This window comes from Dermacentor albipictus, chromosome 2, assembly GCF_038994185.2.
Source record: "Dermacentor albipictus isolate Rhodes 1998 colony chromosome 2, USDA_Dalb.pri_finalv2, whole genome shotgun sequence".
NCBI classification, from domain to species: domain Eukaryota; kingdom Metazoa; phylum Arthropoda; class Arachnida; order Ixodida; family Ixodidae; genus Dermacentor; species Dermacentor albipictus.
The window spans coordinates 156,680,040-156,704,171 of NC_091822.1; the positions used below are offsets into that span (position 1 = coordinate 156,680,040).

The 24,132-nt window shown below is 49.3% G+C and overlaps 1 protein-coding gene across 2 annotated transcripts in view; it reads right to left on the reverse strand.

Moving 5' to 3' along the window:
• Neurl4 (neuralized E3 ubiquitin protein ligase 4) overlaps positions 1-8,520 on the reverse strand; it is a 40,703-nt gene extending 32,183 nt beyond the window's left edge. Inside the window, exons 1-6 of one of the 2 annotated variants that reach the window (XM_070534147.1) lie at positions 8,285-8,520; positions 5,966-6,314; positions 5,134-5,357; positions 3,336-3,447; positions 2,084-2,172; positions 1,148-1,364 (exon numbers count right to left, since the gene is read on the reverse strand). In XM_070534147.1, coding sequence (XP_070390248.1) covers positions 1,148-1,364; positions 2,084-2,172; positions 3,336-3,447; positions 5,134-5,357; positions 5,966-6,314; positions 8,285-8,452 — 1,159 coding nt within the window. In that variant the 5' untranslated portion in view covers positions 8,453-8,520. The remainder of the gene's footprint in view (positions 1-1,147; positions 1,365-2,083; positions 2,173-3,335; positions 3,448-5,133; positions 5,358-5,965; positions 6,315-8,284) is intronic. The other variant, XM_070534148.1, reaches the window with a different exon arrangement.
• Between the last annotated feature and the right edge of the window lie 15,612 nt (positions 8,521-24,132).

Here is a 24,132-nt window from a genome sequence, read left to right on the forward strand (position 1 = left end):
ATGTTACAAGGTACTCAAAATGGCCAGATCTCTCCTGGATGTCTTGCGTATAAGTATTCATATGTACATTAACACAGTAAGCTCTTCGGAATAAGCAGACAGATTTTAAGGAAAACTGCTTTTTCTTCTACACACGTGTTTTTGTAACAATATGCTTTTGTAACACGTGTTTTGTCCAATGAAGACCTCTTCAAGTTAAATCCTATCAATGCACTCTAGTTAAAAAAATAATAATAATAAAGTCCTCGAATGCTGGCTTGTCCAGTGCTAAAAACTAGAACAGAACAACAAGCAATCCACTTTTCAAAATAATCCGCCCAATAATATTGCTTGCCTGTTTCATCTAGCGGAGATGAATGACTACTGTTGCCTTCAAATATGTAACTTGAAACAGTGAACTCAACCAACACAGAGGCTGACCACCTGCATAAAGGGCCTCCCATGTTATTGCTTTCTATGTTACTTGCTTCCTTGCCTTTCCAGGAAGTGGCTAAGCCGGTCTACTCCGCTAGCTTTTTCAGTGCCTGGCAGATAATAGGGGTCTTTCCTCTGTAAATCATGTAGCAAACATTAAACATGCTATTAACTAAATACATACAGAATATGTGGTGCCGACATTTTGCACCGCTGTCAACAGCTCCATAAGAGTGCTGAAAAGCCGATGGGATTAAGCATAAAGAGGAGACAAAAGTCAATGTAGGAACAGCTACGTGTTTGTTCCGTGACCTTTGAGTGCTAGTGAGATTGATCAGAAAGTGATAAGCTAGCCTTATGGATTTATTAAGAACTGCCCTACTTCATAATACTGAGAAAAAGTCGGAGGCCATCCAGTTTTGCATGGCCTCCGAGATTCTCGCATTTGGCTGATGCAACACCGTGATGCATTGCGATGCTGAAGCCCATGCTTTTGTCATACTGCGGGCACCAAAAAGTCACATGACGTCCCGGCTCTAATATTCTGGATTCTAACCTATAGACTACAAAAGTGAATCTCTAGGAAAACTGGTGAGCCAGCAGACTCTGCAGCCAGAGGGAAAAAAAAAAAGGAATAATAATAATTTTCAGTTGCTGAAACAAGTTCACAGTGAAGCCAAAATGCATGCAACTTTGCAGCACTGACGCAAAGCTGGCACAAGTGCTCACTCACCTTTGATGGCCTTGCTTTCATCGCTGGGAGACGCCACATGTCTGTGAGAGCTCTCGTTATGGTCAAGCAGGGTGACCTTGACGGTCATGCCGTACAGGTCCACCACTCCATACACCACCTTGGGCACATTTCCCGAGGCCACGCCCTGGTCCATGCCGTTGATGTAGTAGTGCAGGTTGCCGTTGGACTTGCGCACCACCCCTATCCTGTCGCCCTCCTGCATCACGTGATCAGGGGAACTCTGACAGAGTTCGCTGCAATCTCGTGAGCGGTCAACAGAAGCGTGCTACAAACGTGAAGAGCAAGAAGAGGATTTCGGTGAGACATATTAATGAGAAGCAACGCTAAGATGGGAAAGGAAAAGCAGACTTCAGCCATTTCTCCCAACTCTGATCGCCTTTACTGCGACAGCAATTTACTCCTTCGACTCCCCCTCAACACCACCAACTTTGCGCAGAGCTACCGCAATCATGCGCAAACTTCCCCAACTGTGTGCAACAACAATGTGACAACAGTAACACAATGACAACGATGATGGCGCAAGATTTACCGTTTACCGTTCAACGTTTACCGACACCTAAGAAAGAGCAAACAGTTGTCCTTAAAGCAGGGGTGCTGTGATTGCTTCCTGCGTCGAAAACCATGTTGTACATGTCCTGCATTAGGCACCGCCTATGCTGCGCAAGTGTGTTGCCTGCTGTTGCTTCAGAAGGGTATCACGCATCCACATGCCCAACAAACCCTGCGTCGGCTGCCTCCCAATTGCACACTGACGCTGTTACATAAGTCCAATCTTCAGTGTGATCTGCAGTCTCCCAGTTTCATGCTTGTAGTGCTACCACAGTAAATCACAGCAAAGAAGTGCACTTTGAAGAACTAATCAAAACTAATCAACAAAACGAACTAGACAAAGCAATTGCTTCCATGGCCACTTACATGAAGCTCATCCAGGTTGTAGTTGCCGTATTCCCGCCTACTGCCTTTGCCATTTGTGAGAATCCCTGAGCCGCTCATCATTATGGTACCTGGCATAGGAAGCAAGAGGAAATGTGCAGTTACTGCCAGCCTGTGTGCTGATGTTAACTTGAAGCATGTACAGTCGACTTCTGTTAATTTGACCCTGATGGGACCGACCAAACTGATCAAGTTATCTGGCGGATCGAATTAAACATAATGCAGAAAAATGCCATAATGCACCACTGATTTATATGGCAGTACTTTTGCCCAATTCTAATGCACCCTGATCAATGAGAATCCAATCAAATGAGCGGCCGCTTTTTCTGTGTCCGAAGTAGAAAACTAATGTAGAAATGAAAAAGCTCCTAAACAAGGTCAAAATCGAAAGCGCACACAACATTTTAGCAAGAAAACTGGACAAGGGTCTAATGCGTGTCGCACAATGGCGGACAGTTTTTTAAAAGTCAGCTTTGCCGCATGGTTTTCTTTAAGTCGGCTGCATTGTGTCATGAGGTAAGACATACGAACGCCACAAATGAGGTTTTGGTTTTGTATCCGATTACACAGCGCAGGCAATTTCAGGCCCAATTTTTATGATAAAAGAAAAGTGTGCTTTAGAATCAGGTAAATACTGTAATCAGACATCGTGAACGACCATTATTGCTTGAAAAGTCTTCTTAGGGCAGTTTGAAAATAAGCGTTTTTGGCTGAAGATGATGTGCGTTCAACGCATTCACTGCCCCTAATAAGCTCCACCGAGGCAAGCTGCCACTAATGAGGCTGCTATAGGGGCAGCCATGGAGATCACCCACTTGCACATACACTGGTCAAGTTCGAATTATTCGGCGAAGACTAATTTTGGTATCGAAATATCTAAATCTTGGGCCTATAGAAATGCATGGGCGCTGGCCGCGCACTTCTGTCGGGATCAAAATAACCGAAAAATCGAATTATACGAAGTCGAATTAATGGAAGTTTAATGTATACGATACCATAAAAAGAGCCATATCAATTTTTCTTACTGGAGCTAATGCTCTTAAACAGAACAGCACAGATATCATGCAGTCTCACAGGGACTAATCAAAGCTCAGCACAGCGCTCCAATAGGAGCAAGTTAGGCTAAGCATTTGGCTAGTTGGATCCTGTTTAGCTAGCTTTTTCCGTTCACTTTTAACATGAATAGCTGAATTCTCACTCGGTTAAGATGCACACAACTGCTGCTGAGACTGACCTGAGCGCATGTTTGTCATGGTTGCCGGGAACTCCAGAGTCTCGGGACTGTGAGTGGTAACTCCTAGCTCGATGGAGCCCGACCATTTGTTCACCAGTTCATCGATTCGGAGCTGTGTATGAAAAAGCAAGTTCTAAGAACAGACAGTGCTTTGACACAAAAGGAGGCCTTACAGCATAAATTATGGAGGACAGAAAATTGCTGCCAGTGACAAAAACCCCATGTTAAATTACGCATTCAGTGAGAAGCAGCAAAGTGATGCAGCAACCCTGATGTACACTGGTGAGGTCTTTTTCAAGAAAATTTGGACGACACTTAAGCTTTGCCTTTAAGAGTGGAACGCAATAGCATTCAAAGACCCCCGACTGCTTTTCATGCTTCCCGGCAACTGCAGCTTATGTAACCATAACGTTTACCGAGAAATGCTGGTGGCAAACGCTACACACGAAGGCAAGCTTTCTGGCAGAAATGCAGCCTCTTGCATGAGAAGTCTTGCGTGAGAGGCCTCTTGCGTGAGAGTCTGAGAAGAGCTGACATAAAAGATATGTGCTGTAAGTGTTTTTTTTCTTTCTATTACATTTGTTTGTGGGTTGCCGTTCTCAAAATTCCAAAGAATAACTTTGTGAAGAATGAAAGACAAGGTATGAGCCACTTTGGTAGTAGAAGAGCGGTTGGGTATGTGGGGTTCAGAATTTGGTGCGATATTCCTTTTGCTGAAGTGACATCCGGCACTGCACGCGGGGTGCCTACGCCGAATATTCTGCGACATGGGGCCCTTAACGCTATCACGTTAAAAACAGAGCCGCTGCACGCATGATAGCACCCGACTCCAGCAGATCGAGCTGGCCTCCTATTGTGTGTTCACTGCTCAAAAGCTCTATAGACGTGAACAATTTCTCCCACTACACCCTCCAGAGCTTTCTAGCATTTGAAGTCTTGGAGCACGGCATGACACGGCGAGGACACGGCAACACACGTGACACCCAGTGGCTTCCATTCTATTTACAAATACTGCACCTCCCTCATCTACAAACCGCAACAAACATCAAGGTGACAGCTAGAGTAAGCCAAACGCGGCACACTTAGTTTCATACATAGCAGGTAATGCTGCTAGGACTAGAGTAACTACTCCCGCAATATGCATTTGTGACCAAAAAATTGTGCGTGCTACGTGACAGAAAGAAATTGGAATGTACTAAGCAACTTGGCACAAAGTTGACCTCGTGCGTGACAGTTGCAATATGAATGACAAAACTGACACACAGAAGACAGAGCACATTTGAACTTATTACCCAGGGAGCAACGAGCAGAGCGATGTGTTTGTATGTTTGCACGACCGCGAACAGCTTCCACGATGCTGCACTATACTAAGAGCTCAAGGTACACGAACAATACATGATTTACCGCAACAACATATGTTACAGCTACAAAATGTAAAGGAGTTATTCAGAAGAAGGCATCGCAAATCACAAGTTCAATATGAAATGCAAGCAGCGATACACTTCAGTGGCCCCACTACCTGTGTAACTGCCACAGTGCTGCCTGCTAAGCACGAAATGGGAGTATAGCTGCTTCTCATCACAATTATTTGCATTAAGAGAAAAAAGGCCCAATTAAAGCAAGCAAATTCGTGCACACAAGAACACATCTGTAAGACGTATCTGAGGTTGAAGGATGAGCCAGGTTGCACTCCCCCCCCCCGGAAAGCAATCGCAGAAGCAATCATTTTCAGAATGCAGAATTAAGCAGTGAAGTGAAAATGTTAGACACCAGTATAAATAAACTCTACAAGCCTCACCTCAAACCACTCGTCATCTCTCAGCGACCTGTGCGTCATAACGACACCATTGTTGAATTCGTCGGAAGGCCGCCGCCTCTCTGCTGTGCGGTTGTCATTGGAGAGCTGGACCAATGAACCGCACCGGGGGTGAAATCGCAGGGGATCATCCGATGAAGGTGCACATGCAGCTGCTCCCAAGGTGACAATATTCTCGCAGCTTATGTTATCCCCTGCCGACAGTGCTGCAATAAACAAAATGCACAAATCGTACATATCTCTACCGTTTACTTCATTTATTTACTATCGACAATTACGTAGCACGGCCAACTTACAGGGCTTGTACGAGAGCCCATGAACCTTCCAAGCATGCGCACTGCATCTCGCGAGTGATGACAGCTGACTCGACATTTACTGGGCCTTTTCTTCCAGCCGTACACCTCGAAAGCTCCAGGAAGGAAGACAAACTTGTGTACCCACAATGCAAACCTTTTGGGCGCAGAACTCCACAGGTGCAACACTATGTAAGCTAACCTAACAAAATTTAACTAAAAGATGGTCATGCCTCTAGAGGTGCTGCTTCATTTGACAAATGTAAATTGCGGAGAGTTCATTTTTCAAGCAGCCCAGTGGAAAGCAGCATGCACAAGAATTCTTCAGTGTGCCGTGATCGTTTGGGTCACATAATTCTTGACAACCGTCAATGTGTTGAGACACACTGTGTGTGATGCATCAGACTTGGTTGTACACTTTTCTCATTTCAACCTGTGCTGGACTGCTACATTGCTGTGGGCTAAAAAAAGGAATGATAAAAGAGAAGAAGAAATGTGGATGTCCAAGGATAAAAACTCACGTGGATCCCCATCTTCCACGATGGATATCTGGGCACACTTCCCATACAGGTCAACCACAGCGTGAACCTCTGGTGGAATTTGACTCGCGGCTACACCCTGGCTCCGGCCATTGACAAAGAACTTCAGCTCGCCGCCTGAGGTGCGCATGACACCAACGCGGTCGCCCTCGCCCAGCTGGTCGAGGTCGGTGCCGTACTCCTCGACCAGCGTCTTTCCGTCCTGCAGCACGCCAGTGCCGGACATGACCCAAGAGCCCTCGCGGAGGTTGGTGGCGCTCGATGGAAACGCGAGAGTGCCAGGGTCCAGGGCTGTCACGCCAATCTCTATGGAGCCACTCCATGTTGACACCTGGAACATGAGTTTCACGAGCTGATTATTGATGTCGCTGATGTAACCAAAGGCAGCACAGTTCCCATACAAGATGCTGTGGTCGAGGTCTCCATATTACTTTTTAACACCCCAGTCTTTTTCTCTTTTTTTTTTACGTGCACACAAAGCTTGTGCATAGACATTTTTGTAGATTGGCTGCATCGGAACATGGCTGTGGCAACTGGCATAAGCATGTGCAGAGAGGCCAAACTAGGAATGCCTACTCTCTCCGCAGCATAGACAAGAGAGACGCCTCCCATTTGCTCACCCGTAACATTCTTTTTATTAGCTGCAAATTTGTTACTGCAATACTTATCAGCTGAGAGTTCACGAATGCACTGCCATCTTTGTTTTCGTCTTGTCATTGCATTTCATACTTTTGGAGATGCACTTTCAATAACTCGCCCCTGCATGCTAGTAGGATGCATTAGCTGAGCAACGAGTTGCGTGCGACTCTTATTTGAGGGAGGTGGAGGCGCTTGCCTTCTTGTCGATCCTTACTTCAAACAGCTGATTATCCCGGAGAGGCTGAGCAACGAGTTGCGTGGAAATCTCATCATACTTCAGCCACTATGTGTACAATTGTGTGCAGCAAGATAGTGCATCAAAAGCACCTATGAATACAGCAATGTTTAAAATGCATCACATACACCTTCAGCCATTTCTGATAGGACCCTTGTTGCAAATATGAATGATATCTGCCAAGTATTTTATTGAAAGGCTTGGATGGCAGACATCCAAGTGTCTTCTCTCGGTGCCAGCATGCTGTCATGTAGCAGGTTTTATATCAGGCACACTTTTAAGGTCTCTGGATAGGCGCTTTCCAGGTTTGCCAGTATTGAAAGAGTTGACTTTCTCACATCCAATGTTCCTGCAGTGAGTTCGGGCATTGAGTCCACATATTGTGAACTTCCAAAGCTCACTCAAAAATTAAACATTCCTGATATGCTCTGCTGCAGCACGCTATTAATAAGTCTGAAAACGCGAGAAGTGTGGTAAAAAGAAAATTTTTAATGGACAGAACTGGCACTTGAAGGGGATATAAAACGGTGCCGAAGATGACCAATGTTAAAACACCATGCAATAGTCGCTCAGGGATGTAAAAAAACAGCATTTCAGGCAGCAATACCGGACGAAGTGATACAGTTACTGCAGTGATTGGTACACGCATAGAGGCCAGAGATTCAAAAAGAATCTGCTAGCGGATGTTCTTGTAGAGAAGCTACTTCATATCGCTAGACAGAAACTGCAACCGAAGTCGTATTCACGGAGCAATTAAAAAAGAAGGAAAAAGGAAACGATCAAGGAAAATAATGCGGCAGCTGAGTACTGGAAGACGGCTCTTTCGCCGCGACAACTTTCCCAAACCGCCACAAGTTTCGCAAACCGCCAAAACCAACTATCCGAACGATATCAAACCATTCCACGTACAGTGCATTTTGTCACACCGCTAGATGTAGTACGTCAACAAGATCCATTTGAGCCCTGGCGATGTGCATTTCACGCGAAAACACGTTATTTCCCTTTAGGGGCGCGCTGTCATCGGTGCTTTAGTTTAGCTCGGAGAACGGAAAAAGCCGCGTAGTGTGGCGTCCTTATCGCAGGATTCGAAGGTTCAGACCTGTCGGATAAACGCACACCGGGGCAATAAAGCAAGTTACAAGTGTGACTACAGAACGATGGAGGTGTGAAACGATCGACCCGAAATTTATTTTTACTTTTTTTTCCCCCAGTCGGGAGCCGCCGCAAAACATCGCTTCAAGAGCCGGTTTCTCGAACACCTCCAAAGCGACGCGTCGGAAGTAAACTTTCACCGGGAACTGGCGTGCGTATGCGCTTTGCGAATGGCACCAAAACAGCCTGAAAGCTCCTTGAGCTGAAAGCTGAGCTCCGGAGACTGATCAGGTGCAGTGTAGTAACTCTTATTTGAGGGAGGTGGAGGCGCTTGCCTTCTTGTCGATCCTAACTTCGAACAGCTGATTATCCCGGAGAGGCTGAGCGCTCATAACGATGCCATTGTTGAACTCTTGGTGTGGGTGGACCCGCTGCGCCGTGCGATTTTCGTTGCTGGTCACCACTAAAGAGCCTTTTTTCTGGTGGAACGAACTGGGAGCCATAGCGCAGCTGCCATCGGCGTCCCTCTTTTCCTCCCAAGATGGCGCACGCCTGCCGTAACGCCGGTGCTGCCATCAGCCATCACAACATTGGCGACGGGCGCTGCAACTAAACGAAAGGCGCGGCAAACACAAACCGTACACGACGTCGCTCATCAGACAAGTGATGGATACAGCTTATTTGTATTTTCCTAAGCGAGCCCGGCAGCGCTGCCGAAACGATACCCGTGTTCTAGGCTGCCGCATTTTCGTCTTAAGTCAGACCTCGGGTATATATAGTGGCTAGACCGACGCGCACAGATCCAGTTTCACCCTTACCTCCCCCCCCACACGTACACACCTTTAAAATTTGTGTGCGCAGTGGCAGCGTACGGCAAGTGAAAAACTCGTGAAGGCTTTTTTTTTTTCAGCAGTCACTCTTCCTTTGCTCTGGAGGTAGAAGAAATGTTTAATCATTATTGAAGAGAACCCGCCAGCACATAGAAAAACTCGCCTTGGAGAAAGGTGGCGAAAGAGCTGGGCCGAGAAGGGCTTGACGGTAGGGAACATATGCAGCTTGATCAATACAACGGACGAATATGTCTTCCTCAACGTGAAGGTTCCTGTGCGCATTGTAGGGATCCCGCGCACAATCGTAGAGGCCGAGCGAAGCTTCTCCTCACTGCGGTTCTCCTCCTGATCAGCATACGCCGAGCGATGGGCATCGACGTGGAGGTAGTTGCAACCATGTTCGCCAGGACAAATCGACGCAACATATTTCATAGGTAAAAGCTTCTCCCTCGGCCAAAACAACTAATGCTTACTGTATACCAGAACGCTAAAAAATGACGCAGCATAACATTTTTGCATTCTTAGTTTTATTATGCAGCATTCTGTATTTTTGACATTTTGGTTGACCCTCGATGCCTTTATCACTGTTATCAACGCCGTGTTTATCTGTGCGTCAGTGTTTGTCCCAGGCGAACTAGCGCCCGCAAACATGTTTGGAGGCTCGATATCGCTATCAGACTTAACGCAGGGTTCTATTAATATTGATGTCACAAGCAAGTTGCATTTCCGGGTCAAAAGAAAGTGCACCGCAAGTTGGTCCTCACGTACTTTATTTGTTCTAAATTTTGTGACACATTGAATAAGTACTGGCCCTTCAGTATCGGAGCGCAGTGTCAGCCTGCATACATATAACTTTAAAATGTTTCTCTCGCGATAGCAATCATATGGCTAAAGGCGCATTTCTGCCATCGTCATCACCTTCGGCATTGCTGCGATATTCCGTATAAAGTCCAAGGGCGATAACATCGTCGCCGCGCGCCGTATGCTGTATGTGCGAGTGAAAGCGTAGGGAGGGTGACGATGCGAGGGCGAGGATGACAGCTCTATCTCGCGCGCACAAGGGAGGAAGCGCGCCGTCTTTCGTCGCGCGCAAGGCACCGGGGGGGGGGGGGGGTTGTTCTACTCCGGCGGCTGCTGCGTATGGCGTGGCCGGGTGCTGGCCGTATCTTGAAAGCGATGAGCTCACTCTAAAAAAGTTTACACCATTCGGGTCGTATCTCGTCCCATGACGATATTCGTAATCTGTGTTGCCCACGTTTCCTTTCATTAATGCTGCGAGCCCGGTACTTGCGTGTCACGAACGACTCGAGCGTTATCAGCGTGACACAGCATTCTCGACAGGAAAGCATAGCGAGCGCCGAGTTTTCAAGAAAGGAAACGCAAGCAAGGCAGATGACTTATATTAGTGCGGGACAGGATAAGCCCCAAAGAGTGTAAACTTTTTTAAGAGTAGGCTCGCCGAGCGCTCACACACACACACACACACACACACACACACGCGCTTTTACGCGGCCGCCCGCATAGGAATTACCCTGCTTATTGGTGTTGTAGCCATGGCGTCTCGCCATCCTCGACTATATAGTTTTGAACGCTCAACTATATAGTCTCGAACCCAGTGGCGTAGCTAGGTCGTCTGGCACCCGGGGCCCTTAGCTCTTCTGTCACCCCCCCCCCCCCCATGTGTAGTCGAGGAAGGCGAGCATATCGACAATTTTCGGTTGTCTTCAGACGTATATGACACCCCCCCCCCCCCCCCTACTGGCCCCGTGCACCCGGGGCCCACGGCCCCCCGGCCCCCCCTGTTGCTACGCCACTGCTCGAACCACAGCGTTTGCTTCGCGCACGACTTGGCTGAAGTGCGGGCTCGCACACATAGGCTCCAGTCTGACCGTGCTATAGGAGGTGCGGATTGGCTTTGTCTTCACCAGCTGGACCTTACGGGTAGCAGCCGTGCACATCCAACTACGCGCGCTGCTGCAGCCAGGAGACGTCGGGATCAGCAGACCACTGTGCAGAGAGCATTACAGGCCGCCGTCGACGCCGTGCGGACCGTTCAGATAGTTAGTCTGAAAACGACGCAAAGAGAGTGCCGAAAATGCCGAAAATCGAGCTCCTCTGAGGCCTCTCCTCCAGCTTATATAGGCTGTGACTGTGCTGCGGTCGCGTATGCCTGTGGCTCTATTCACATTTACTTATTTATTTATTTTGAAATATTTCCTGCGAAGAATTTTTCTTGAGTTCAACCCCGTTTTCCGTAATGGGTATGTAGCCGTATCCGCGCGTTATCGTTGGCTGATCCCGAAGATAATGCAGTCGGGAAAATGTGGGCGGATATGCTAATGGAGCCACTGCAGACGTGTCTCCCTTAGTGGGAAAGCGGTCATGAGCCGCTGTTCAGTGAACCTCTTTGACGTCAATTTGGCGCACTGTAGGGTATCACCACAAGAACCTCGCACCTACGCGGTGACATTCACGTAATGCGATTTTTTCTTGCAAATAAGGGTCGGCCTCGACGTTGTGTGTGTGTGCGTGTTTAGGCTCTCAAAAAGTGCGTTTTTGCCAAATATGGCCTTCAACATCACGTTTGCGCTCTTTAAGGGCTTTGCAGGGGAGATGTTGAGCTAAGAGGCTTGTGCTGCTACCGAAGCGGTTTAACAAGTCTTTACTGATCTTCTCGTTTGTAAGACAATGATGAAATATTTGTGAGAAGCATTCAAAGACCACCAGAGTCACTGCAGTGTTCATGGGCGATGAGATGTATGCGCTTGTGCCTATTTCGCTTGGATTCAATGACGCTTGTAATGCGCTAATGAAACAAGGATAGATTGCAGGTGGTGAGATCGCACCACTGACGTCGCAAATCAAACAGCGGCCACGCTTCTCTCATGCCGACGCCGACTACAGTCGAGCACCTCTACAGCGAATGCCTCTGGAACAGAATTACCCTTTTAACGAAGGGATATATAACTCTGTCCCGGTTCTTGCGTGAGCTGTGCGATGCATAACGAATGGTTTCGGAGGCCCAAAGCGCCTCATTTATAGATGCGTTCGACTGTATCAAACTTTCCTGACACCATTCTCGCGTGAGTCCTGTCCCACATAGCACGAGCCAGAGCTCTTGTGCACTTGCTTGCTTCCATTCGGCCACTATAGAATTAATGACATTCTTCCTTGCGTCACGAGCAGGAGCCCGTCAGTTTGTCCTATTCCAGCCTCTTGACATCTATCGGTTTGCGATGATGTGTTAAACTGCACCGCCGCCTTTGGGATCGACCCCGATTCCTTACTTCTCTCCTCGTAGCAGAACGCTACGCAGACGCTGCGAGACATTGTACCGCTTTCGCGTTCGACCCAGGTTGTACCGTTTGCTTCTGGATTAAAAAAAAAAGAAATTGGCCGACGCTTACGCTTCTTGGTAGCGCAATCTTTGAGCGCAGCTGCTGTCTTGCTTCAACAGCAGGCAACCTCATACAGAACACGCAGTGCCGAACGGAGGTGGTTCTGCGTTTCGTATTGGGCAGCACACACCGCGATCCGCCGCTATCGAGCCGGCGCTCCGGCGAGGCGCCATCGTATAGTGGGTCACCGCCGCGGAGATGGGGGGAGATTAGCAATTATTATTTAATGTTTTGCTGAGGTGGGATGAGCAAACGGGTGAACAGGCATTCATTCATTCATACACACATTCACTCACAGACAGGCCTCAATGTGGACGCACAAGGTTGGGGTCGGTAGTAGAAGTAAGGGGACGAAACGCTGTAACTGTCTTTCGAGTCACCGCAAAGGCACTGCGCCTGGTAAGGGGAGGTATAGGGCAAGAGTGGAAGGCGGGAGAAGGACAGCCAGGCGCAAGCACTGCCAGAGGCGACAAATGCCGCTGAGGAACGCGCCCCGTAAACCGGGAAGCGAGAGACACGGCCGACAGCCGTACAGCCACGCGACGCGGAGACGGAGTAGCAGAGAGCCGTGGATCACGCGCGAGGCGGCAAGCAGCGCCCGCCGCCGGCACCGCGGCAGTGCCGTGACAGCGGGAGGAGGGACGGCGAGGGCCGAGTGGACGGTAGCGGCGAGAGTCACCGCAACGTCGTAGCGCGGAAGAAGGGGGCGAGAGGGATAGGCGAGGACACGTGACGGCTTTGGAGGACAAGGGAAGAGCAAGGCTCGCGCCGCGCGCCTGAGATGGCAGCAGGAGCGCGCGCAGCTAGAGCAACACGGGGATGGTGACCTTGATTACGGCGAGGCCGACGACGAGGCACGACGGCGACGCGAAACGCAGGAACGGGCTCCAAAGAGCTGCGCTCTAAAAAAAAAAAAAGAAAGCCCACGTCAAACATCACTGCTTTTTTTTACACGAGCCCATTGGTCCATCTGGTAACTCTTCGAAGTAACCCAAATGGAGCTGGATAGCCAGCTACCTGCGAAGGCATTCCATTTGCGCAGTGTTTGGGATCTGCAGAATTGCTTTTCGTGGGCTCGTGGTCGTGGCTCGTGGCCACTCAGATGGACCTCAAACGACAGCTGTAAGAGGGCTTTGTCGTTGAGTTTCGGCGTAACAGAATAATGCCTTTTCGTATATTCGAATTACAATCCGATTAGCTATCATGCCTGCAACTTGTGTGTAAGTCGTATTTGGCAAATTTTCGAACACAATATACTATGAAAAAAAAAACAATTAGTTTAAGTGGGTTTGGTGGAGGGCCTAGAAGCTATGCCGAGAAGAATGAGGATATGTATGCTGCATCTGTCGCACAGCATTTGCTGCGACCGTAATCGACATTGTAGCAAACAGTGAATGGAGGCGATGAACGTCCCCTTTGAAACGTTGCGGAGGGTTGCGCCACCAAGCTCTTGCTATTATTTTGCCTGATGTCCTACCTGTCTTTAGGCAAAAAAGATCGGCAGAGGCACTCAAGAAAGCTTATGTGTGGAAATACGAAAGCATCATAGTCCCTTTGATGAAATGCTTTTTTTTGCGCGTTCCTTGTCTGCGCAAGCTCTCGCCTGCGTTTTAAGTGCACCTCGGCAAGGTCAATTGAAAACGCGCCAAGCGTCTCAATTCGCTCGCTTGGCGGTGAGGCGTTCATAATTCGAAGGACCACTGTTACGATCGGCCTGCAGGGGTACTGACCTGCGAACCTTTCCCGGCCCGCTGCAGTGTTTTCGATCGTCATGCGGGGGTGGTATCTTCGGAGAACGAGTATTGTTACTTGTTTCGCTGTCGCCTTCATGGTCTACTTGCAGCAAGAGAGTTGCTGGAAAAGGGTGTTTTGCGGTGCGTTATCACGGGAAGGGGTTTCGTCGCAGTCTGCTGACAGTCGTGGCGGCTGCCTGAGAAGTCAGCTCTGGAGTCAAGAGGTCAAGCATGGCAATCTGTCTACGAGGGCCCGCTCAACACGGTGGGTTCTGGGAATCCAAAGTGAGTATGTGAGTGTGTGAGCCCTCTCCCTCAAAGGCGGATCGACTATACGCCTCCAACCACTGTGGACGGTCCGACTGGACGAAGGATGGACAGCAGTTTTCCCTGACCTAGGGATCTAGGGAGGACAGAGGGTTTTTAAGCAGCCGTTTCACAAGGTGCTCGTGCTGCGTGCTTCGTCTTGCGTAGCTTCATTTGGGAGTCATGCTAGACTGTTGAAATGTATCTCATGTCGTAATGTAAATATTGTAAATAAATCCAGTACTCCTAGTTCTCGATGAGAGCAAGTTCCTTCCTACAACCATTTCCCAAGCGTAAGTGCGTTGGTACCACATATTTCGTGCCCGACCCCAACTCGTACAACTGGTTCGCCAGCGGTGGGAAGACCCTCCCTTCAACAACGTCTAAACCTTACAACTGGTCGCCAGCGGTGGGATTGTCCTCTAACTCTTACACCGCTCAGCGGCGTTCAATCGGACATTCATGCTTTTAACGCGAAGGCCTCATAGGTATCTATGTTGGCGGTGACCTTGGCGAAAATGCGCCGTAACGAAAAATGACCGGTGCCGCCAAGACACGTCAACAAATGCTCGGATTGACGTCACATTTCTGAGGGAGGACTTAGTCGCCTTGGTGCCACACGTGTACTTCCCATTGCTGCTCGTTATGTCTTGCAGGAAGTCGAGCCCCCATTTAGTAACTTGATGCATTACCAATATGTATTTCAGAGAAGCCTATAGCCCCCAGTTGTACAACTTCACGTATTACGAAATGTGCAGCATGCTTTCGCCTTCTTGTGTTACAAGAGTGTAACACCTATCGAACTTTTTTTGACTTTATACACTCAGTTTATATTATACGTCCATTACGTGGCGCCACTTCCTGCCCGTTGTCTGCGCTGCCACGTGTCCAACGACGCACGCACTAAACGCCACGCGTTTAGTAAGCCAGGTGGCTGTGACGTGACGTGCGCAATGACGCACGCACTAGGCATGCATTTAGCCAATCAGAACCGTGCAGCCGCCGTGGCGTCGGGCTCGTCTCGCGCCCACACTAAAATGTAGCTTAAATTTTTTTTCAAAGACTTAAGTTTACTTTGTTTACAGGAACCTTCCTGAGAAGTTTGGCGTGAATGCCAGTATTTTTTGTGCGTCTTTACTTGCTGCCGTCGGCCATTTTTGGTACCATCATTCGGTCACGCCGCCGCCTACAACGCCGGGTTTTCGCGCGATGGGACATATAATGCTTTCACGTGAAAACAACCCCAAAGAATTCCCGGCGTCAAACTTTCTGAAACACTGCTAAAAAAAAAAAAGAAAAACAGTACCGCCACCTAGTGGCCGCGACCACTCAGACAGACGTCAAACGGCAGCTTCAAACGGTTTGGCTTTCCGCGTAACAGAATCGTGCTTTCTCGTACATTCGAATTACAATCCGATCAGCGATAATGCGTGCAGCTTGTGTGTAAGTCGCACTTTACAAATTTTCGGACGCAATTTACTTTGCAAAATTTAATTATAGTTCAATAAGGCACTTGGGCTTGGAGGAGGGCCTACAGAAGGATGTATGCTGCGCTTGTGGGGTGTGGTGCTTGTCTAACGTTGCCCGCAGTGGTTGCTTTATGACTATGGGGTTGGGCTGCCAAGGTCGAAGTCGTAGGATCGAGCCCCTGTCACGGCGGCCGCATTTCCATGGGCTTTAAATGCGAAAACACCCGTGTACTTAGGTGTAGGTGCACGTTAAAGAACCCGAGATGGTCCAAATTTCCGGAGTCTCCCACTACGGCGTGCCTCATATTTTGGGAAGTTACCACAAGGAACACATGAAACTAAGAAAGGGACAACAATAAGATTGTGATTCTGACACGTAACACCCCCCCCCCTCTTTTTTTTTACAGCGAAGCTGACTATGGCCTCGCGTAGACTAAAAAAAATTCATACGTGGGCCCATCCCGAAGACAGTGCAACACCGGACCGACCCGCGGCGGAGGTGCAGTTCGCCATTAAGGGACCCACATACACAGCTTTTCTGGTCATCCTTCGTCAGAGGGTGGAAGGGCACTGAGTTTTTTGTCTAATGTCGGCAACAGCTTCGCTGTACATCCACTTTGTGTAATGGAGGCGGATTCTCCGAGCCGCGCTACCGCTCGAGGCACTTTGCGCGTATTCGCGGGCTTCTTTCGAGCGCGGAAAAACACTTTTATGTAGCCCGTATTGCGCAACATAAAGCTGCATCGGGAGTCATTGGCTTCCGGCTAAATGCCACCAATGCACGTTTTTCTAGAGAAATCATGAGGCCCTGTTCCCTAAGGCACGTCGACATCAACGTCGCAGATTTTTGCGCTACACCAGATGCACAGAAGCAGATGTCATCGGCACAGATTGGCAACTTCACCATACTTGGTAGACATTCTATGAGACCAATGAGCATAAGTTTGAAGAGTGTTGGGCTCAACACACCACCCTGCGGTACTCCATGGTGTGTATAATGTGGAGAAGTTGGGCCGTCTTTGGTATTCAGAAAGAGAGACCGCATACGTATATATCTGCCTGTCCAACGATAGAGTCGACCGCCGAGGCCAACCATTTCCAGAGCCCCTAATATACCCTCCTGCAGAACATTGTCATATGCTTCTTTTATGTCGAGGACCATGGCGACAGATAATAGCTTACACGCCTTTTGATTATGAACGTAAGTAACCGAATCGATGACGTTGTCAGTGGAATCCGCCGTGATTGCTCAGCGGCTATGGTGTTGGGCTGCTGAGCACGAGGTCGCGGGATCGAAACCCGGCCACGGCCGCCGCATTTCGATGGGGGCGAAATGCGAAAGCACCCGTGTACTTAGATTTAGGTGCACGTTAGAGAACCCCGGGTGGTCGAAATTTCCTTCCAGAGTCCTCCACTACGGCGCGCCTCATAATCAGAAAGTGGTTTTGGCACGTAAAACCCCATAATTTAACGTTGTCAGTTGAGCATCGGTGACGTCGAAAGCCAGCCATGGCGTCTGGGTTCACAGCGTTCAAGGTGCCATTAAAGTCTGGCGAGGATCATTCGTTCCAACACCTTCCCAATGCAACGAGCCAGCGCGAGTGGGCTGTATGAAGTATACGTCTAGGGGAGACTCGCCAGGTTTGAGGGGTGGTACCAGGCGACTGGCCTTCCATTCTTGAGGAGCGCCTCAATTATGCCAGGATTCACTGAAGATGTGCAGCAATGCCCTTCGCGCCTGATTCACCGAGGTGGCACAATATACGGTAAGATATAACACCTGGGCCAGGTGATGACGACTGATCACATAAGGGAAGTGCTGCGTAGAGCTCTTGAGTGGTGAACGGGAGTTCCATGTTTGAATCCCGTGTGCCTGGTATGTAGTTAGACGTAAGGGAACTTGTGCCTGTTGACTGACCTGCAATCATAGCACAGAAATCGATAGACAAATTATCTCTTATGTAAGGAGGCACAGGTTTCCAGGGGTAGTCATCGACCGTGACCTCTGTTTGAGTCCCGACGTGACCTACCTAAAGGAGCGCCTGACAGCCATCTCTTATCTCTTCAAGTTTCTTGGAGGAAAAGTCTGGGGTACTTCAGTACACGCGATGATGCAAGTGTACCGGACGCTGCTTCTCAGGTATCTGACGCACATCTTGGTAGTGCTGACCTGCAGAACTAAAATCGGTACTCTCTAAAATGCTCAGGCGTAGGCGCCTAGGGTTTGCCTAAGGCTGCCACGATGTACATCAACATCCGAAACCATTGCGATTGCGCATGACTACCCAGCCAAGATTCACAATGGTAGGGAAGTGCTCAGAGCACATGTAAGGCACCTTGCTCGTGCCCCTCTCCACTATCTCGCCTCACTGCCAGAAGACCTCCCACGTGCCTCTTTTTGTCAGACGATACCGCCCTATCGTGTATACCTTCCACCAGATTACACAGCTGCAGGGAGAGCATTGCTTCCCTCTTGGTGCTTGGCTCATCCACAAGTTCGACTGACAGAACCCGGGATTCAAACGAAGGCTCATCACCAGCTCTCATAGAACTTTCGTTGCTCTTGCTGTATGAACAATACGAAGATCACACCCATATATACACTGATGGTTCAACCGCCGTGGACGGATCTGCAGGATCGGTATTTTTTCCTGCGAAAGTCACAACCTTCAAGTTCAATACATCGCATCAGACTACATCCACAGCCGCGGAACTTGCTGCTCTTCGTAGCGCATTACGCATAATTCGACAGGAACCACCTTAAAAGTGGAGCATTTTCAGCGACTCCAAGGCAGCTCTACATTGCTTGATTTCCGCCTTACGCCGTGGACCCTATGAACAACTAGTGCTGGAAATTCGAGAACTCCTTCGTTGCCTCGCTGAGCAAGGACACGACGTCACATTTCAGTGGCTCCCTATAGCCACTGTGGCACAATGGGAAATGAACAGACCGACGAAGCTGCTCGATCTGTTCATGAAGGCGGCGTGCAAGAACCAGTCCCGCTGTCAAGAACAGATGCAGCAGCGCAACTTCGAGTGCTTGCATGATGCCTTACGATCGCTGTGGAACACACCTAGTTTCCAGCACACACGTCTACATCGACTGGATCCCTGTCTGCAACATCAGCCTCCACCTGGATTATTCCGACCTGAGACGACGGTACTTTACCGATTGTGGCTTGTCGTCGTATTTACGAAGTCGTTTGCTTTCCGCATCGGATGGAAGGATAGTGCTGCGTGTGACCACTGCGGCGAGGAGGAAACTGTCGAACACGTCATTCTTTGTCATTGTCCCCGATACAGCGCACACAGGCAGTCACTCGCGACCGCGCTGGCGCGTCTTGACGACCGGCCGTCTTCGGAGCAGACAGTGGTCGTGGAACGCCGACATATACGGTCGTCACACCAGAAGACGTGACGACTGACGTGACTCCACCAGCACCACACGTGTGTCACGTGAAGGCATTTTTACGTCCGAGTGGCCTATTCGAGAGACTGTAATCCTGATAGACGTTCACGACCGTCCCTTTCTTTCTTTTGTTTCTTTGCTTTTTCTCCCCGCTGTTCTATACGTCTTTCATCTCCCCTTACCCTTCCCCCACTGCAGGGTAGCAAACCAGAATCTTATCCGGTTAACCTCTCTGCCTTTCCCATCCCGTTTATCGCTCTCTGCATTGAGGGTTTTTCACGGCGTTCTACAATTTTATCATTGACACTTCTGATCTAATCACAATAACTGAGGAGTAGAATAATTAATTAAGACTAGATATGTAAGTATGCGGAATGCAAAAATAAGGTGAGTGTCTCCAAGCGACGGCGAACAACATTACCTTGGTTCTGTCCTGCTACATCGCATTTGCATATAGCATGGCAGTAAGGCGACGCGACCAAATGCATGTTGCTCTCTTTTGTATGTAGTGTGTCATGCTGTATTTTGTTAATTTAGATAATTAATCAAGATTAATTAGCCAACCTCTGAAGCAACGAAGCTAGGAAAAAAATTCCAATTAGAAAGTTGCAGAGAGGTCTGCAAATCGTCCGAAGAAACGGTTTCTGTCTTTCTAGCCATTAAGCATTAGTGTTTTTCAGCCCACGCGGTTGCCAGGTGGAGCAACGCACGCGCAATGTTAGGCCACTCCTTCGGTGCCATCCCTCCCGTCACGTCGCGGCCCCCTCGCTCCCTCCACCAGCGGCCCGCCCGTGCGCAGGTTGGCTTTCCCCCTCTACTTTCCACTGCTACAGGCGCGGCCTCCGCGATCAGCTCCGGCGGCGCGCCACCGGAACTGATCGCGGAGGCCATGCTACAGGCGAAGTAGCGTGAGCCTTTGCTCCTAGATGGCGCCACCGTAGCTCAGCTGAGCGTGAGCTATTCAGCGAGAACGCGCGAGCAGTTACAGCAGCAGGCAGCAGCTACGGTCAGCAAGAGAAGCGCAGAGAGGTTCGCAAAGAAGGTTTTACAAGAGAAACGTAAGAAAAAGGAAACAAATTGGGGGAAGGTTCACCAAAACGGCGTAAAAGCAAAAGGGTAGTTTCGGAATTGTTAGCGCTTGAGTTTATGCTGATAGCACGCATATTAAAGTGCGGAAACCGGTCAGGGCAGCAGGAAGCCAGCTCCAAGGACAGACAGACAGACAGACAGACAGACAGACAGACAGACAGACAGACAGACAGACAGACAGACAGACAGACAGACAGACAGACAGACAGACAGACAGACAGACGGACGGACGGACGGACAGACAAGACAAGACAGACAGACAAGAAACTTTAATTGGTCCTAAGGAACTACGTTGTCGTAATCGCGGGCAGCTCCAAGGAGTCCCTCGAGCCATAGCTTTCAACGAAGCACACGACGTTGTCCCTCGTGCTTGCTTTCCCGCTGCTTTCATCTCTCTCTCTCATTACCTCTGAAGTCTCTCCCTTTATAACCAGCCGCCACCGACGACGAACGCACTTGACGTCACTGCGCTCACCCTTTAAAACTAACATGCCGAGGATGACGAGGCCGCCTTTGACGAAGATAGGTCCTCCTATCGAAACGTTGGCCAGCCTCTCTGAGGCACCTTATCCCTGTTTACAAACTTTGTGCCTCGAGGCGCAGGGAAGAATATGAGATGGAGGAGAAGTACAGTGGGCACGCTTCCTGCCTATTGCAGCGAGCCGAGCACGAGCACTGAACACATTCCTTTCCGTCCTGCTCTCATTGAGGCGTTACGACCATGCACGGATACAGCGGGGGTGTCCAGATGTACGTACTGACCCGCCCCCCCCCCCCCTCCTGAAAGAAAGAGGAATTGTGCGCGCACTGCCAGCGCGGCTGTTACTGCCCTTTTGCTTTGCTCTGGAGAGACAAGAAAGGTTCAAATATTATTGAAAAGAACCCACCAGCACGAAAAAAAAGTCATCATCACCGTCAATCACCATCTCAAAATCATACCTCCCCCTTGAATTAAAAAAAGAAAAGAAAAATAAAGAGACTGGATTCGCGCTTGGTCACGACGTTGCAGCAGACACGAGATACAGACGTGCGCAAGAACTTAACACCTATCTTTGCACAATCGCATGCAAGTATGTACATACGCCCCGTGGCTTTGAGGGTGACCCGGGGCCACGCCGCACTATCGCGAACATCGCCGCGGCAACGACCGAACTTGAATGCGCGTAGCGGAGACTGGACTGCAGGAGGCGCTCTTCCGCGGTGGGCCTTATCTGCGTGCCTGCCTATGCTGCATATACGGCAAGGGCCACGACGTCGACCCATGCTAGTCGTCGAAACTCCAGCGCCGCGCTGGCGCTTATACTCGCTCGCACTGCAAACGGCACGGACACGCGCCGAGTCAACGAACTGCCGTGTTGATGGTCGCGTGGCCGCTGCCTGCATCAGAAGGTGACCGCTTACGTGAGGGAGGAGGGGAGGATAGCGAAAGGGCGATGGCCGCCAGCTCGCTCAGAACGAAAATGCGCGCGCTTTGCTGCAGAGCTGACGAGGACTGCGGTCGCTGTAATCGGGACGCCTGAGGTCGTGATCGTCGTGTTTGCAAGTGATAAGCTATGTATGCGTGTGATTTACCGTTCGTCTAGGCAGCCGCACACCGTTTGGCAGGTCGTGATGGCAGAGCCCGCGGTCAGCGTGCCTCAGTACGAACTGTCCTTGCCGTAGTTTCCTATGAGAAAACCATCAACCATGCAATTTTCGTAAGTCTGCCCCATCGTTTCTTCAACTACCTACGGACCGGATCTGCAGGGCTTTTCCTTGAAAACACACACACACACGCGCACACACACGCACACACACACGCACACACACACGCGCACACACACGCACACACACACGCACACACACACACACACGCACACGCACACGCACACACACACACGCACACACGCGCGCGCACACATGCAGGTTGAATTAGCACAGTATATTTCACTGACATTTCTTCGGCTGGTGGACCAGCCTTTGTCAAACGCTGGCATCGTGTAACAACAAGGCTTCGTAGAGTGGTGCAGAAAAAAAGCACACAAGAGTACTTGGCGTGTTTAATATGACTGTGCTCGCGTGTTGGCAGTCGCAGTGATCACAAAAACAGAGGGAGTTAAGCTACACTGTATGGCAGCGTCGTGCCGTATATCCGCGTCTCGAGTATTGAAATAAAAAGTGGCTCTCAGAAACAAGTGCATTACAATTAATTTTCTAGGATGCTATGGCACTTGCTAGCATCTTCTTCTAAGGGTTAGGGCGTACGGACTTTCGTGAACGCGAACTGAAATGCAAACCGCTCGAGTGTTTTGCATTCTAATGTTTAGTAAACGAATGATATATTTCTGCACTGTATGCCACGTGCGTGTCACATTTCTATTTTTTTTTCTTTTGATCTCGAGTGGTCTGCATTGCGATACACAGTAAGCTATAACGATTGATCTCAGTACTGCGTGCCACGTGGGTACTGTGCTGCCACTTCTGCTTGTATTGCGTGATTAGTTCCGGTCGGAACATGTATGGACATACTCTATATAGTTGTGAAGCCTATATTTTTTTTTTGTCGCGGGTGATCTGACTGTACTGTCGCGAGTACTGAATGTATGTCAACTATCTGTAATGCACAATGTCCTGTCACTTATCCAAAGACGAACTTCGCCGTTGGTATCGCTGTTTTTATGTTGTTTTTCTCGTTGTTATGAATGTGCACAACTTCACCTAATCTATTGCGGGTTTATAAGCAAACCCAAACGAAAGTACTTGTTACTTTGACAAAGGATATATATATATATATATATATATATATATATATATATATATATATATATATATATATATATATATATATATATATATATATATATATGAACGACCACGCAAAGCCAACTGACAACGAAGCCAATGAAAGCATCGGCGAAATTATCTGTCGTCGAAATCGAAGAGTTGAACGCACACGTAACGAGGATGTTGTTGGTTCGGCTACCACCGGCGACGTTGTCTTTTCGTCCACTTTCATTTGCCCTCTCTTTCACTATCTATCTATCTATCTATCTATCTATCTATCTATCTATCTATCTATCTATCTATCTATCTATCTATCTATCTATCTATCTATCTATCTATCTATCTATCTATCTGTCTGTCTGCCTGTCTGTCTGTCTGTCTGTCAAGTCAGTCCCTCTAATCAATTCATAAAGAACTACCCGATTTTCGGTCAATCAATCCCCCTGAAGAGGTACTTGCAGCCGCGTCCGAGGTCATCGCCGTCATCATCACAGCCAAGCCACCGTATATATTCGTCCCCCCTTCCCTCAGAAACAGATATCCATCGGTTTAATATTTTACCTTAGCCGTACTCGGCTACGCACCCAACTGCTTCCGGGACTTCGACCCCCGATGCACTAACTCCTGCAGCACGCAATCTCTGCCGCCCCAACAGCAGTGCAGCAGGACTGCAGCTTGGCCGGGGGCAGGCCGTTCCTCCTCGCAACCGGAAGAAAAATCTGCGGAGAGGAGGAACGGACGGGGGGGGGACGTTGACTGTTGGGGACGCGGCGGCGTCGGTTCGTCCGTCGCTTCGTCGTCAATGCGGGTCAGTCGAGAAACAGGCAGCGCGCCCGCGCCGACCTTCTCTCGGCGGCGACGGCTGCGACCCACCGACCGACCGAACGAGCTGCAGTGACGCCACTCGCGTACGCATTCTGGTCCGCCGCCCGCCCCTCACCGCGATCGGGCCGTCCCAGCCGTGCAGACGCCGTGCGTTGACTCGCCTCCGTTCTTTTCTTCATGCGTCTTTGGCCTTCGGTTTGTTGCCGAGTCGCCCCCCACTCCTGTTATCTATCTGCGCCAGGAGACGCGCTTCTTCTTCTTCTTCATTTTTTTTTGCGGCTCTTTATATTGTTACGGAAGGAGGCGAGCGTCATACGGAATGTAAGTAAACACAGGTATACACGTAGGCATTATAGCGGGG